General features: G+C 45.0%; 1 protein-coding gene across 4 annotated transcripts in view; it reads left to right on the top strand.

The window, feature by feature from the left end:
* The window catches only part of ppp2r3a (protein phosphatase 2, regulatory subunit B'', alpha), a 67,200-nt gene that overhangs the window by 32,147 nt on the left and 17,782 nt on the right, over positions 1–17,271 (top strand). For 3 of the 4 annotated variants that reach the window (XM_008280099.1, XM_008280101.1, XM_008280100.1), the window contains exon 3: positions 6,286–9,890. In XM_008280099.1, coding sequence (XP_008278321.1) covers positions 7,104–9,890 — 2,787 coding nt within the window. In that variant the 5' untranslated portion in view covers positions 6,286–7,103. Of the gene's footprint in view, positions 1–874; positions 889–6,285; positions 9,891–17,271 lie in introns of those variants that run through there. The other variant, XM_008280102.1, reaches the window with a different exon arrangement.

Here is a 17,271-nt window from a genome sequence, read left to right as displayed (position 1 = left end):
ACGATGCTCTTGTTTATACCTCTTGATATAAATCCAGAACTTTTGGGATGTGGCTGGATGATAGTCGCCCTTCTCCTGTCCTGTGTTGCATGTCTGTGGAGAACCTGGTGCTAAATCACATGCGGATGACCTAATTTGTGTCGTTATTTTCAGCCCGGTATCATAAAAAGGCGTCGCTTTGCATTTTAGCGGAATGCATTGTTGCATGTGGCGTTTTATTACGCTCCATGTAGTTGCGATGAATGACCCCTTATTCTAACTTTAACCGTCTCACGTGTCATGAAAGCGCCGTAAAATGACACATGGAAGGCACAATAATAATAATAAACACACAAAAGTGGCCTGTGTTTATCCAATACCATAAAATCACAATATTTCTCTGCATTTATTTATTTTTTTAATAATGAAATTCCAGTGCATTTTTAAAAAAAATAGCTTAATAAAAGCCTGCTGTTTCTAAATCCAATGAGTAATTGTGTAAAAATAATCGTGATCAGGCTTTTTTGCCTTAATCAAACAACCCTACTCATGTGTAAATAAATGTTTTTTGGTTAATTATATCATTTGAAACCTAATGTAATCCAAAATGATGATAGAATTGTTAAAAACAAGACACCAAAGAATGCTGCTCTTTGAAGTGAAGCATCATAAAAAAAACATCTTAAAACATTGGATCCAGGTCCAAGAAGAACATTGGTTGGCCTAAGCAATAGAAAACAGATGAATCAAAACTTCCGTCATGACATTAAGACGAACAGCGGCAACGCAAATATAAATCAATATTCTCTGTCCCACATTTCCGCTCGCCGCTCGACAGTGAAAAGTGTCCCCGGCTGAACCTGAACAGGACCTACCTGCACGCAGCTTTAGTTCTGCTCATCCCCGACTGTTGTTCTGACCTCTAAAGACCAACGCTTTTATTCTGGGACGTGCTCTGTCAAGCCTGCAGACATGGTTTCATCTCTACAGCTGTGTGTGTGTGTGTGTGTTTGTGTCTCCAGAGTGCAGTGATTTGTGCTGTCAGCCTGGGTCTCATCCAGACAATAATTTTGGCAGGCATAACAAGAGAACCCCCAAGTCTCTGCCAGAAACACACACACACACACACACACACACACATATACTCACTCCCTCATATAGTCCGTTTTTTTTGCTAAGCAGCTCTTTACGTGTTGGCGTCTTTGTCTCAGTTTTACAGCACTATGTTAAGGCGAATGTTTTGTTCATTTCCAATTCTTGTAGGTTCATCTGTTGTTTCTGTGTATGAAATAAAAACATTTTTACATCAAGCTTTCTAAAAAAGTACAAGCAGGTCTATAATTTTCAGGCTGTTCCTCATTTAACAGGTGTATTCTTTCACCTTAAACCTCCCCTAATCGTTTGTTGTGTCAGAAATCCCCTCTGATTCTCCCCCCTGCCTGTGTTTTGGCTCAAGTACAGACATCTGGTTCACATAGTAGCTCTTCTTATTGTGGGACCTGGCAGGGCTTTTTTCTTTTTAACCTTCCAGACCCTCAAAACTCCAGCTCTCCACCTCGGGAAAAAAAAACCTAATGATCGTGTGCATCTGGCAACAGAAACCTCCTGCTGTGCTTTATATATTACATTACATATATATATATATTAGATTTTAGGCCTTTTTGGTGTAGAGAAAAAAAAGATGCTTGTTTGATTCCAGCCCAGTGAGGAAGTTGTTTGTCTGTTAAGCCACCAAAACTTTAGAGCTGATTTTAGATTCAAACAAAAGAAGTGGATTGAAATTTTCTTAATTGAATTACAGGAGTATTTTTTTTTCACCCTCACAAACGATACGGTTGATTTGATTGTCAGTCTTTCTCCCTTTTCTCTCCGTCTGTGTTTCTTTTGCAGCTGTAGCCGGCTCAGAAAGTGATGATAATTGAAATGTGGCCCGGACTCGACGAGGACAGAACAGTCTGTCAGAGTATCTATCTATCTGTCTGCCCCCTTTGTCTTTCTGCCACAGAATGACAGCTAGACGGTCGACTGATGCAGAGCTGATGAACAAACTTTTGCTACGGAAGTTTGACTCTGCTGTCAAGAGAATATAGTAGCGTGTGTGTGTGTGTGTGTGTGTGTGTGTGTGTGTGTGGATTCGGGCAGACACTTGGAAGTCAGAGTAAATAATTCATGTGAGAATTATAGAAAGAAGCAGAGAAGTGGGTCAGAACTGCAGTTAGTTCGATGGACATTTGTAAAGATCAAAATGTGCGAGAAAGAAATGAAGCCTAAAATGTCTGAAATTGACATTTTAAGCTATTCGTGAAAAGTACTCGGGCAAGAATATTTAAATTTGGATGCGTTCTCACAATCTGTGCATGTGTGTTTCTCAGAAGAAAATTATATTGTTTTTTTTTTTTTTAAAAAGCCCAATAGTTCCTCTTCTGTAGCTACTGCAGGGGCAGAAGTCAATACCCACAGAGCCACGAGTCTTTCTCTCTCTCTCGGTTCTGTTTAGTATGTGTTCAGCGTTGCAGAGCTCTGTTCTCTCTGTGGGATCTCAGTAGCAACACTGAAATTGTGCATCAGTGTGTGTGTGTGTGTGTGTGTGTGTGTGTGTGTGTGTGTGTGCAACGAGTGGGCGAGTATAGACCTGTTCTCGCTCCCTGGGGGTATGTTTGGGGTTCCTATTTGGGCTTTCTTCTTCACAAAGACCCACTTCCCCTCAGGAGGCCCCACTGGCCCCTCTGCTGTGACAGACACATGCACAGCAAACAGCACCAACGTATTACTGTAGCAGCACTTCTTTCTGTGCACGTTTGCTGACACACACACACACACACATGCAGGGACATACTTTAAAGTGGCTGGATGGGAGGGTGTGACAGAAGTGGCCTCCGGTGATTTAGTGCTTCCTGGTGAAGGTCAGGCTGAAGGAACTGGACTACTTTTTTTTTAAGATGGAGGAGAAAGAAGGACGGGAGGCAAGGAGAGGTGGGGAAAGTCAAAGAGAGAAGTGGAACAAGAAGATAGTCACAAATAACCTCTAGTCTTCTCAGAAAGACTTACAAGGACTTTGGTTCACTACTTTCCACTTGTTGTGAAGTAAAACCCCTGAAAAGATAAAGGAAATAGAGGAAGTAAAGGATAAGAATTCCACTTCAGATTGCATGAAAGTGCTCGTGTTAAAAACACAAAAAACTAGGAGGGCATTCACTCTGAGCTTGGAGAACAGTAACTTTAAATCAGAAAGAAATCTGCATCAGTTTAATGATTTCACCCTGAATACACCTCTTCTTGGAGTTCACTTTTTCTGAAAATGTCCATTTCTCCTGCCCAGTCTTTGACTTTAAGCCCTGCCCTGTTGACATTCAACTGAAAGCTGATACCTACACGCATTCTCGGCTAACTCGCCCATAAAATATGTCCAGAGGAAAGAAAAAAAAAACCCCATGTACCTACCACTAAATCAGGGCAGGACTTGAAAACACACCACAGAACGAGTTCACTAGTGAATCATCTTTTTCTGCAATATGTGTCAGTGAGGCATGTGCGGACATTCACGGGTGGGTGTGTGCACGTGGGCGTGTGGAGGCCGCTCGCCGTTATAAACACCAGAGGAGTTTGTTTACACGCTCGGTATCAGTTTGGGAAGCTGTCGTTTAAGCGAGCTAGACTCACGCAGATATTTAGCTCGTGCACAGCGAGGAGGCAGGAGTGTGTAAATGTGTGTGTGTGTGATTACCATCCTATAATAGTCTATTTCCAACCGTCTGTCCACATTTCAAGTGCAGCTTGCCAAGGAAGTGCAATTTCCTGCTCGAGAGACTGATTCAGCAGCATCCAGCTGTTGCGTGTGTTTGTGTGGAAAGAAAGGAGAGAGAAAGCGAGATGAGGTGACCGCCTGTTTTTTCCATAAAGCTTCTTAATTATTGTTTTTCCAGGTGCCAAATCCCCCCCCTCCCCATCCCCACCTTTGCCAGTCACTCTCCCACCAATCATTCTTCCCCCATTTCTCTTCCCAGTCTCTTATGAGGAGGAAACTCCATCTCCATAATTTCCGCGAGAAACCCACTACAGATCATATATCTGCGCTCTCAGTCTGAGTTGTAATAACCTTTCACTGTTGTTCTTTCTTCCTGTGGTCGGTCTGAACATCCTGCATCCCGCAGGTATGCAATCGTGAACTTAAATAAACTATTAGTGTCTGTATGTTTGAGCTGGGGCTGCAGTTGGTAGCACTGTTGCCTCGCAGCAAGAAGGTCGCCGGTTCGCATCCCGGTGGGGGCACCGGAATCTTTCTGTGTGGAGTCTCCATGTTCTCCGTGCAGCGTGGGTTCTCTCCAGGTTCTCCGGCTTCCTCCCACACAGTCCAAAAACATGTTGAGGTTAATTGGTGATTGTAAATTGTCCGTAGGTGTGAATGTGAGTGTGCTTGGTTGTCTGTCTCTAAGTCTCGAAGTGCGATAGACTGGAGCCCTAAGTCAGCTGGGATAGACTCCAGCCCCCCCACGACCCTAGTGAGGATTAAGCGGTGTATAGATAATGGATGGATGTTTGAGCTGAATGCTCAAAAAACATCATCAAATCAAATTATTTGAAGTGTTCTCAAGTTTCTTTCTTTGGATTTGTGAATTTCAGATCCCCTGACTGTTTTGTTCCTGCACAGTGTTGCTTCATTGTAGGATTAGGTTTGAGGTTATATCCGTGGTTGTGGATGTGTTATCTCACTGGGCTATCGCAGTTAATGTATACGTATGATATATGCAGCACATATGGGCGTACATGTGTAGGAGGGCACAGCGCTGAGGAATGTGTTGTGCTTCTGGAGTGGGAGGGACAGCAGGGAGAAACAGAAATGGGCACATTTGATAGCAGAAAGCAAGACGTAAAGACATGTAAAACGAATTGATGAGAAGAGAAGAGACCTACAGGGAAATAAAAAGGAACATGAAAGAAAAAAAGACTGAAAGAAGTGGGCACTCACATTTTTGAATTCTTTTCACTCTTTTAACACGGCATTTAAATTATTTCACCGATTGGTCCTGCTTACAGGTTTACTGCACAGTCTGTTTACCCTCTCGTCAGGCTCCGTTAGTTCCTGGTATGTGGCATGAAACTGGTATTTGCACGTTGCTCAGCTTCTTTCGCTGTACAGAACAGCTTCTCCAACAGATGTCATTCTGCAGGGAAAGTTTTTCAGAACGCTGAAATGTTTGTATTTTAATAAAACCCAAGCAAAAAGAATCAAAACTCTAAATGTGTATGCCTAAATTCTGAAGCATGTTCCACTTTCTGTCAGCTTTCATTTCTAAAGAATGCTACTTGGGGGCATGAAAGTCAGATTTTGCAGCCTCTAGAGGAGTATTTGTGTTTATTTTGGCTTGCAATAAAGTTCTAAGGAGCTCCGTGTTGCACATTTTGAGCAGCTGCTGTAGTTGGCGTTACATTTAGTGTAGCTTGCAAAGTTTTTTGCACAGTATACAAATCAAATCAATATTTGGTATGGCTGATCTTTTGACTTTAAAACAGCATTAATCCTTCGGCACACTTGCGCACTGTTTTTCAAAGTACTTTATCTTGCAGAAAACTCACTGCTCGTCTGTGGATTTAGGCTGTCTCCGTGTTTTCTGTCGCTTCATTTAATCCCAGACTGACTCCATGATGGTGAGATCAGGACTCTGTGGGGGCCAAACCATCTGTTGCAGGGCTCCTTGATCTTCTTGTCACTGAAAGTTCTCTGTGACTTTGGCTGCATGTTGGGGTTGTTGTCGTGTGCTGCCAAATGATTTGACATCCATCTCCCAGATGGTGTTGCCTGATGGATAAGAATCTGAGCGATTTTTTTTGCACGGTACTGTGCTTAAAGTTGCACTGTAACTTCGTCTTCCCTACTTATTTGTATTTCTTCTTGTACGAATCTCTTTTTGCGTCTTCGGAAGTTGAACAGAATTAAACTCAATAGCTCAGACAAATTTTGACAAATATGTTTGAGCTAAAAAAAAATAGGTATGGAGACATGATCAAAACAGGTGTCTTCTCGCCCCGCCACACCTGTCTCTGTTTAACCGAGTCGTGATTTCTCAGCAGCGTTAAAGACATTTCTGCTGTGACCAAACAGGGAGTCGTGTCTTTTTTGCTGTTCTGCCTGTTTAACACTTTTGTGTCTCCCTTCCTGACCTCTTTTTGATCTGGAAGTGTCTTTGTGTGGAGGTTGATGGTGCAGAAAGCCCAGTGCAATCTTAATGATTTACTTTCTCTCTGTGTTTTCTTTTTTCACTTTCTCACCCTCTATTCTCCCTCCCTCCCCCGTTTGCTGACTCGCAGGTGGTGTCCCCCTGTCAGAAACACACACTCCCTGTGACACATGGCTGACTGTGGGAGACGGAAGGGGTGAGGGAGACTACGGGAGCGAGAGACGTCCAGACACACACTCATCGAGAGCAAGAGCCAGTCGGCCATCTGTGGTCGGTCCCCTGCTATTCTGCAGCTGTGTTGGAGTCAGCGAATGGTCCTCCGCTTTGCTAGGAAAAGGGGGCTTCTTCCTACATCTCATTACCCAGTGGATGAGCCCAGGCTAGGGCAATGTTAAGGTCTCACTGGCCTCGATTCAGGCCCCTGGGGCTACTTCTGTGGCGGGATGGGTGATACCCCAGCTGGATGTTCCGCTGTCACCATTCTCCATGGCTATCATTAGTGGCTAATGAGCTGCTGCTGGAGAGGAAACGGAGAAGGTGCCTGTGGAGAGAGGAGGAACCTTACAGCTGTTATTAAGAGGCCCAGAGATCTCAGACGAGGAATTTTTTCGCCTCTGCAAGAGAGTTGAAAGCACGAGAAGGATATCGACCTTGGAATACACAGTTGTATGTATTTTTTTTTTCAGATGTTGATTGCCAATATTTTTGTTCTTGTTGCTGCTTTTGTGTGACTGTGAAAAATGTCATCATGCATTTGAAAGACATGTTTTTTCAAGATGATGCAGTATTTGGACGTATTTTTTTTCCCTTTCTCTCTTAACTGAAGGAGTTTCAGGAAAATATTTTTATCCAGCAGGATTCTTTGTTACTGTGTGTTTTTTTTTTTTAAATAGTTTAACACTTTGATATTATTTTGACCCTTCTATGCCCTGAGGAATATTGTTCACTATGGCAGCAGCCTATCGTGTTGTTGTGAGCAGTGTGAGCTGCTACAACAGTGTGGTAGTGGACCGACGCACTCACTCCCATGCTGTGCACTACTGCTCGGGGCCATGTGGGGCGCTGTCCCAGGGCTTAGACTGTACCGTCGCACACCGTGGCACCTGCTCCGAGCTGCTGGTTGCACCTGACCCTGCATACAATGATCTCAACAGCTCACCCATCCACTCCCGCAACATGATCTCTCAACAACATCCTAACCATGCTAAACTTTGTGTTACCATGGATACTAATCATAATGGTGGTTTAGAGAGGGCAGGCAGCAGTGGCAATTTGTCTTTAGGGGAGGACAGCCCCACGTGGCGTGGTAAAAAGACCCCCTGTGCAATTGGATCAACTGGCAACTTGAGCGCTTCTGGCAGTCTGAAGGACATTACTGAAGAGGCCATCAACCTGGCTAGTGGTAAGCTAAAGGAGTTTTCTTTTGACAAGCTCCGACTCTCCTCCTCCAGCCATGTCACCTTCCGGAAAGGTCGCAAGGTCCGTCCAGACTCTTTCAGTCGTCGCTCCACTGATCTGGAGATCATCTATGGCCACTTCAGCTCCAACCTTGCCACAAACGGAACTACTAATGGCATGACAAATGGCATGGCCACTTCTAATGATGAGAACCTGCCACCGTTTGTGCTGGGCAAAGGAACAGGGCTGGAGGAGACAAAGCTAAAGGCGAGCACAAGCACCTTGTCATCCATCACCAAAGTGGGTGGTGGTTCAACAAACAGCCTCTCAAGTATTGCGTCATTGGACCAAAGTCTAAACACAGTTGCCTCCCTGTACCGCAACACCCTGGGAGAGGAGAATCTAATTGCCCGTCTGCTGGAGAAAACCAGAGCGGAGGCTGCCAGTGGTGGAGCAGGTGGGGAGGACATCCGTGCCTGCCTTGACATCCTGCTTAAATGTTCTGAAGACTTAAAGAAATGCACCGATATCATCAAGCAGTGCATCAGACGCAAAGCTGGTGGAGGGCCGGAGGATGGAGGAGCAAGTCCTGACAGTGTGTATCGGGCTGTGATGACCAGACTGAGCTCCTATCTAAAAAGATTGCCTCTGGAGCTAGAAGGGATTGGAGGTTTGGGAGGCAGTGGGCAGGGTGGTCAGGGTGCACCTGGAAGTGGGCACAGCGATCTGGCTGAGCTGGTAAACACGCTTCACTCCATCCAACAAGGACCTTATTCTCCAATATTTGGCAATGAGCAACCTCCCCGCTACGAAGATGTGGTGCAGTCGCCTCCAATTCCAAAGACTGTTCCACACTCTGCATCTTCTATTTCTTCCTCTGTTTCACCTTCTTCCTCACCTTTTAAATCAGATTCTCTTCATAACAAACCAGTCCAGAGCTCAGCTCAGCCTAGAGCCAGTCCACTCACCAATGGACTACAACATCCTTCGTCTATCACACAACACACTCTCTCTCCACCGTCTATCACATGTTCTTCAACCAGCTCCTCTCCAACACACTCTCCATCCCCTCTTCGTATGTCCCCAACCCCACCATATACGCACACTCCTCCAGCATCCCCCATGGAAGCTCTTTATATTGAGGAGGAGGAGGCGGATGTGGGAAAGACACCAGAACAAATCACACAGGAGACACATACTCCCACTAGAGGTGTGAACACTACCCAAAACAAAAATGGGATTATGTTGGGGCAACACCTGCACCCTTCCCAACCACACACACTCCATAACTCTTCAAATAGTTTGCCGACCAGTTCTGGCTACAGCCCTGCCTGGCCATCTTCTGCCTCGCTAACATCCTCAGCACCAAAAACAGCAGCACACAGAAATGACGACATTGACAAGCTGCTGATGGACTTGGAGAATCTGTCTCAGAGTATGAGCCACCCCAGAAGCATAGAGCCTCCACTTCCAGCCAAGACCAGGAAGAGAGAAGGAGGCCAAGGAATCATCTCCAACGAGTCCTTCACTCAGCCCAAAATGGCCCAGTTCCAAGTCCAGAAGCAAGCCAGCCACCTAACCATGAATGGTCTTAGCTCCAGAACTCCCCAGAATCTTGCTCCTCCCCAAGTAGAGAGCAACGAAGCTGTGGTGGGAGAGGAAGAAGATGGAGCACTGTTGCTGAGAATCCTTGAGAGCATTGAGAGTTTTGCCCAAGAGCTGGTTGACTCTGGAGCAGGGAGCACAGGGAGCGCTGAGAGGAACAGCGGAAAGGAGCGGGAGGTGATGAAGCTCTTGCAGGGTACACTGGCCACCACTGGCAGGGCTGATACCCCTGTGGAAACCACAGACCTACCAGCTGCTCCCACTGCTCCATCGGTGCACACAAGTGTTGTCCCAGCTTTACCGGCAAAACACACCCTGGCAAGCACACCTGCAGTTTCACCTGCACTGACACCCGTCCCTGCAGCACCTGAAGCCGAGTTCAATGTTGCACCTGAGCCTGCACCTAAACCAACACCTGATGCTGCACCCAAACTTTTCCCTACACCTTCACCTGGGCCTACAGCTGATACTGCAGATAAAATTACAGAAGCCTCTACAGGTGAGGCTGACGCAGAATCCATCCCGGCTCTGGTAACATCTGCAACTGCAGGCGTGCATTCCTCCACGCATGTAGATGAACCCACACCTGTCGTCGTACCTGAAGCTCCAGCTACTGTCGCCATCCCAGCTGCAGCAGAAGTAAGAGATGCTGTCGTTGCTGCTGCTGAACCTGCTGCGGCGAGAGACGGTGGTTCAACCCTGCTCATCCAGCAAACTCCAGAAGTGATCAGAGTAAGTGGCACACAGTCGCAGTCACAAATACACAGTCTAACGAACAAAAACAGACACAGGCAGACATTTACTGAAAATTGCAGCTGCACTTTGCATTTAAAACTGCTGTTAGGAATATAAAGGTATATATGTTTCAAGGACTGAAGTAATGTAAAGACATTACTGAGTTCAGCTTTCTCTGTATGAAACACTAGTTTCACTGCTTTAAGGAAGACAGCATCACTGCGGGTATGTGGAGTATAATACCATACAAAGCTGTCATGCTGTGGAGACACTTGTCTTTATTCCCATTTCTTGATTTCGGAGGATATCTGCATGCTGTTGAGCTTTGAGTTAATTCATGTTCACTGTAGCTCTCCATAGCAAAGTGGAGTGATCATTTGAGTCAGGCGTTATATATACACATCTAAAAACAACTGCAACACAACCATTGTCACATTTAGATCCATTTATAGCATAAGATTCAGTCTGTGAGTTACTGAATAGGTGACAGACATGGAGGCTGATTGACAGTATTGGACTTGAAAATAGGCAATTTGAATGAAACTATATTGGAAATATATGTAATTCCCATTTTCTGACATTTGATTTGAAGTGAATTTTTAGGTCAGTGTTCATAGTGTAATAGATTTCCATTTCCACACCATTAAACGCATGGCTGTCACACAAGGATGATTGCATGTATTTATAAGACTGCTGACACAACAGTTTAAACCCTGCTGTAATGTATATCTGGCCACATATTGCCACCTTTTTCGAAATGCTAATTGCATTTGTTCAAACTGTATTTGTTCAGTCCCGGCGTCTATCGCTTTCAATGCATGATATATGAAATATCCAGGTGAAGATTTTTATTGCTGTCATTCAACAGGGTTCTGCTGTAATGAACAAGCTGCAGCATTTCATGTTAATCGACTGCGATGGACACGCTGATGCAGTTTCATTATCTGTGTTCCGAAAGGCCAAAGCTCTGAATCATGGAACAGAACAGCTCATTGTGTTAGGAGTGGCTCTTTGTTGACTTTTCCGGGTTCCTGACTTGTATTTTGTTCTGTAGTGTGTGTGTGTGTGTGTGTGTGTGTGTGTGTGTGTGTGTGTGTGTGTGTGTGTGTTGGCTTTGCTTTCCTCACAGGGGAATATTTAACGGTAATTTAGGGTTGTGCTACAGAGGGATAGAGAGAGGGAACTGGAGCGTGTGTTTTTGTGAGTGTGTGTGTGCGTAAGGTGCTGACACTACAGTGAATAATCTGAGAAAGGGGGGGCTTACCTCAGCCTGATGTGGGTGTTCAACAGCACACTGTGGATTTAGGTAATTATGCATGACAGACAAATACCCATTAACACCGACACCAAGTATCAACTCATCAGTTTCTCCCGTTCCTCGCCTGTCTCCGTTTGATATTTCTCCTAATTTGCTTCTCTGCTGCTCTCCCTCCGTCTATCCTTCTCCTCGCCACTCTCCCGCTGCTGTTTGTGTGTGTTTATTTACCGAGCTGTGTAACCTTATGCCCTGCTGATATGTAGGGCACCTATTTATGAGGTTACCATGGTAGCTGCCACAGTCGGAACAGAACAGCCAGCACCCGAACACATCATTACACAATCTCATTCCTCCTCCGTCCTGTCTGCCCATCCATCCCGCTTTCATCTTATTTTTTTTTTGTGCTTCTCTGCCTCTTTGGCCCTACGTTTGTTCCAATCTCCTGCCACTCTTCATCTTTCATTGTTTTTCTTTATTTTTCTTTCCCCCTGCCCTTGGGTCCACTTTAGTTTTTTTCCTCTCAGTGTCCTTCTTTCACCTGCGGTCAAGGAGTAGGTCTGTGTTGACGACCACTTCTCCTCCTGCCCTGTGATTGGCTGCTGTGTTATTTTGGGAGAGGTGAATAACAGTTGTTGCTGTGTGGAGGGCAGAGAAACCCAATGAGAGGTGCTGATTGGAGCACAGAGGGAGGGGGTAGGGCTGTTGGCACACCAAGTGTTAATGGTATCATTACCCTACAACCCCCTCCACCCCCTGGCAAAGCGAGGTGTGAGGGAGACCTAAATCTGTCCACCCCTCCGTACTATGGCATCCCGCTAACAGACTCACTGTCGCCACAGTGTAAATGGACCTGCATATGTGCATGAGGATGTTTTTATGTGCATCCAAGCGCTCTTATATGCCCAGGTGCTCATGTGTGCATGCATTAACATATGTGTTCATGCATGTGCATATGCATGCAGATAAATTTGTAGGAGTCCCAGTTGGTGAACGTATGTGTGTCTGGCCAAGCATGTGTGCGTCTGTTTGTTGGCCCGTGGGTAAGTTGACCCACTGCTACTGTAGGTCACAGCTGAGTTTGGGAATAGCTTCCTGACACCCAATACCGATTTTGGCACTCTGGGAATTATGCTAATATTCCGCAGCGCCAATCCCGCCCCCCCTGCCACAGTTACACATTAAACTGCCAATCAAACTGTAAACAAGGCAAGCCCTCTCATGCACAAGTGAGCAAATGCCCCTGCACTCTCACAATGAGCTACATGCACGCTCCACCTTGGACATTTGTTGCGGCGTTTCGCTTGGCACTGCCGCGGCTTTGATGGGAAGTTCTGCTAATCCCTCTGGGATGACACTGGCCTCAAGCAATAGCATCCTCATGTCTGCTTTACACGTGTTTATTGTTGATTCTGCTGCTGACAGACTAATACAGGGCTTTCTGCACCTGTCAGAACATACCCATTAATCTCCATGGTGACAGGGAAGCAAGCTGATATAAATCAGAGGCCAAGCCGCAACAGTCAGACTCAGAGCGGGGAGACGTGGCAGCAGGGATGCTGATAGTGGAGCCGACTAAGTTGTGGTACATCAGGTCAATGGCCTCTTTCTCTTCCCCTGCTCTCTGTTTTTGGGAAATACAAGACGAGATATTTGAGAGTACGTTCGCCTGTGCCTAAATTTGACCTGTATGTTTTTCTTTTCAGTGGGGTTGTTTCAGTACAGCCAACTGGGACATGATTTACAGACACACGTAGCCTCCTGGCTGTATCCAGAGCTGCCATTCTGATGGCTTAATTAACCCACTGCTGATTTGAGTGTTTTTGCCAACTGCTAAGGACGTGTTGCTGGGCTAGAATAGCAGCGGTCAGTTAAAGGACCAGCGTGGAGGATTTAGTGGCATCTAGCAGTCAGGGTGGGGATTGCAACAAACTCAACGCTCCTCCTTCATCCTTCCGTTTCTAAGTGTGTAGAAGAGCTAATGGTGGTTGCCACTTTAACTTAAGAACTCCACTCTCTCCTCTCCTTATGTACATATGAAGGGCTCATTCTAAGCGAGCGAAAGCAGTAATTTGTAGTTACAGATGATTATACCCAAAAAAAACAGAATTTCATTGTGCTAATAGCTACCCTCTAATCCTACACACTGGTCCTTTAATGCTTGTTTCAGGATGAGCTGCGAGGTTTCTCCCTTGAAATTAGACTTGATAGCCTTGTGTCTGGACCGCAATTAGAACAAGTTTCTGAGTCGAAACTTGAAACACTTTAAATGCCAAACTCAAAGATCAGTCAAATTTATTTTCCTCTGTAGCAGAAAAAAATTTGTGTGATTACATCGATTTTTTTTTTTTTTTTTTTTTTTCCAAAAACTAATCACACTGTCTGCTTTTAGGACTGCACAACACGCGGTTCTTTTCACAGGTCCTGCTGAGACCAATCAAAAGTTGTACGTGCGGTTACCGCCTCCCAGAACTTGTGACAAAAATATTGCAGCCGTCCCGGAAAATGTGTTAAATCTGTGTTAAGTCTGTATATGTCGCTGTGTTATATGTCTGGCTAGATAATAAATGCAAAGGACAGTCAGTATAAATAGCACACAGTTTGTGGCTGTACCTGTGTCATTGCCACACAGGTCAGCATATTCACATCTGAACGACCGGTGCAATATCTCACAGCATCGGGGAGATAAGTGCCACTCAAGGGCTATTCATCCTATTTCAGCTTACTGTAGAGAAAGAGGTGATTGTTCCACTGTCTGGCTTTTTCCTGACCACATTTATCAGCCAGCAGAGGACAGTGAACTGTTGACCTTTAGCCCTCCAAGCAATTTCTGGGTGTTTTTTTTTTTGGCTCCCATCACATCTTTACTCGATGTGGGTTTATTTTTTTCACTGCAACCTAAAGTCTTGCACCTGTATGGAAACAGCACAACCTTGACTAGAAGCAGAGAGAACTCAACTCAACTTTTTTTGTTGTTTTTTTTTTAATGCCATAAATCATAAAAAAGAAAAAAAAAGGAATAAAGACAGTTTGAATTGAAAAAATCAGGAATCAGCACGTCCAGCATTTTTCCAAGTGCCCTCAGGTGTTATCAGTACTGAAAAAAAACATGGTGCGTCTATATACTAAAGTGAATTTACTGCTTACATTTTAAATTTGTTTCCCTATCTGCTCTGTGTAAACACAGCCTTCAGTGCAGCCAGAAAGTCACAGAATTTTTGTTATTAGACTTTGGCGACAACTGAGTCACTCATGACTTATGCAGAGGTGTGCAGAAGTTTTGGTATTTAATAGATTTTAATTAATGCAAACAGCTTATTTTGTGGCAAATCTTTCGATAACACACATAGGATGAAGTAGTTTTGATCAGGTCAGATTTTGGTTGTTTTCTGCAGAAATGGCACATCACAGATAAGTTGTTGCTGTTTTCTGGCTCTGATGAATTCTACAGTGTTGCTGATTTAAAAAGAAAAAGAAAAAAAGATAACATGCTTTTTAAACCTGTTGGCAGATTTCGGGATTTAGAGGGTTAAGACAGAAATCTGCAACTTTTTTGGGGCCCTGTATGATTAGAAAGAGGATACGAGGAGTAATAAAGAGAAGCACAGAGATAAAAAGGAAATAACAAGAAGACAGGAAAGCCAGATGAATGAATGTCTGTGTGTGACAGCAGGGGGGGAGAAGTTTTGGGCTTGGAAGAGGAATTCATAGGGAAGAGGAACAGACGAAGAAAAACGAGCGCAGATGAGAAAGAGGCTGGCGGTGCTGGGGGAGGGAGGCGGTTGTGGAGTCGGGGGGCCTGCGGTGTACAGTTGTTGACTCTGGGTCGGCAGAGGATGACATCATTCCTCCGCTGCTTCCACAGGAAATAAGGTCACAGCAGGAAACTCGGCCAAGCGCAGAAAGACGCCCGTTTCGACCAAGGTGCGCATAGCATACAGATGAATGCGTTCGTTTGTACAACACAATAAAACACAGGGGCCTTGTGTGTGTGTGAGCAGGTTTCCAGTACAATTCATGCCATCAAGGTTAGTTTGCACAATGGAATAATCGCCACCAGGGCCACTGGCACACACACAGTCCCTCTTGGTGAAATTCACTAACGTTTTACATTTGGCCGGGTGATATTTGCACACACACACACACTTTTAAGCAAGTGACATCATCGCTCACCACTCCCAGCTTGGCAATCGTCCGGCTGCTGTTCCCAGTGTGACGTCCTCTGTTGGAGTGTGTGCACATTTACACAGATGCTTATTTTTTTATTTTATTTTTTTTTTGCTATTGCACTTTTTTTCCCCCCCCTGAAAAGTTCTCAGCACAGTGGGAGTCATCTCTGTGCAGCTCTTCGGGCCTCCCTGTGGGTTTCTATGGAAACCACCACAACATGTTTATAAGCGGGAGGTAGGTGGTGGGACTCCCCTATTACAGAATAGCAGTTGTGCAATGCGATTGGCTGATGGGGACTCCCTCGGAACCGGGGTGGGGGGGGATCAGATGGAGGCTGAATGTTTTCAGGTTTATTTCAGAATAGTGACTGTGTTGTTGTGGGTGTGTGTGTGTGTGTGTGTGTGTGTGTGTGTGTGTATTGCTTTGTTTCCATGTGAAAGAGTTTGCCAATGTTCCGGAACATCATGACTCGGTAGAAGCTTGGGTGTCACCCACCCCCCCCACCCATCTCCTTCCAGTCTGCTTATTTATCCCCACCCTCCCCTCTCCAGCTTTGAACTCACCCTTCACCCAGCTCCACCCAAACCGAGTCTGGGGTTTTTTTTTATCAAGAAAGCAGTTCTAAGACGCACTCCCATCGGCTGAACCAAACAAAAACGTCCGTGCATATTCTGTAAAAACAAGCCCGCTTCCTAAATTAGGATGCACAGACGGAGTTGAGATTGAATAGAATGCAAGATGATGCTGTCAAATGCATCGCTAGCGGCAAAGCTGCATGCTGTTGAGACAAAGCTGACATATGGAGCCGTGTCTCAGTCCTTGGTGATCTGTAAGCATATGGTTTTCATCATACTAACGTCTCACTCTGTCAGTCAACGTCACTTCGTTAATTTTGGTCTTGAGTAGGATAAGATGAAGGTCAGAGGGTGCAGGGCAGCAGAAACCAGATTCCTCTGTCAGGTGCACGTTCACCTGTAAGGCTTTCGTGATGGATGTAAGCAGACAGCTGCTACCCCCTAGCGACTCTTAGTCCCAATTGTGTCTGACAGCAGACTAACCTCATTTCTGCTGTTTGGACTGAAAAGGATCCTTAGCACCATCTATAGGATGATCTGTGAACTAACAGGGTTTAAATCAGTGTAACTTCAATTTGCCAAACTTGTCTTCTATTGCTTTATATGGATTTTTTTTTTCCAACAAAGTACAGGAAAACAACTGTTGTGGCTTGAAACAATGACACAATCTCCCATGATTGTGACATTACAATGAAATGACCGCTTGGAGGAAAAGGGTGGTGCATTACATCGGGTCTGAGAGAAGTATTGTCTAGAGGCTGTTGTCTTTATGTTGAAAGAACGCAGTTTTATTCCTAAAATGCTGCTTTTTACTGTTGAATTTTAGGTGCTTTTAAATGATCTGCAGGGTAGGACTATGTCACATCCAGACACTTTTTGTTATGCATGCCTTCCTGAGAAAGATTTGTCATTAATATTTCAAGCCTGCAGCAAAATAGGCAATGCCTTGTGCTGTGACCGCTTTTTAATGCTGCCATTCTCCCTGCCAACATGCCCGTCTATCTTTACTCTTCTGCTTGAAAAAAAAAAAGAGGAAACAAGAGCTGATCTGCTCTGCCATTGGCTGTTTGAAGTCTCTTACTGCACTCTAGTGACAGCTCCTTCACTGCAGCTCCAGGCTCAGGCCCAACACTGTTGCTGATGTAGGATTAGCTCACTTACTCTAAATCCTAAGATAGCCACGGGAAAGGCAACGCAAATCTCTCCCTGATAGCCGTGTGTATAAATATAAAATGCCAATGAAGGCTTGGAGTTTGTTATTAAACATTAGTTGTTGACAGGCTGCCGTTCCAGGTCCAGGGAGAGGGTTTCAGTGGGCAGCTTTTCTGGTGATGTAGCCTGGCAACCCTCCTACAAATAGGCAGGAAGGTCACACATA

Source organism: Stegastes partitus, unplaced genomic scaffold (genome assembly GCF_000690725.1).
Source record: "Stegastes partitus isolate 25-593 unplaced genomic scaffold, Stegastes_partitus-1.0.2 Scaffold181, whole genome shotgun sequence".
Classification (NCBI taxonomy): domain Eukaryota; kingdom Metazoa; phylum Chordata; class Actinopteri; family Pomacentridae; genus Stegastes; species Stegastes partitus.
This window is presented reverse-complemented; position numbering and strand designations above follow the sequence as displayed.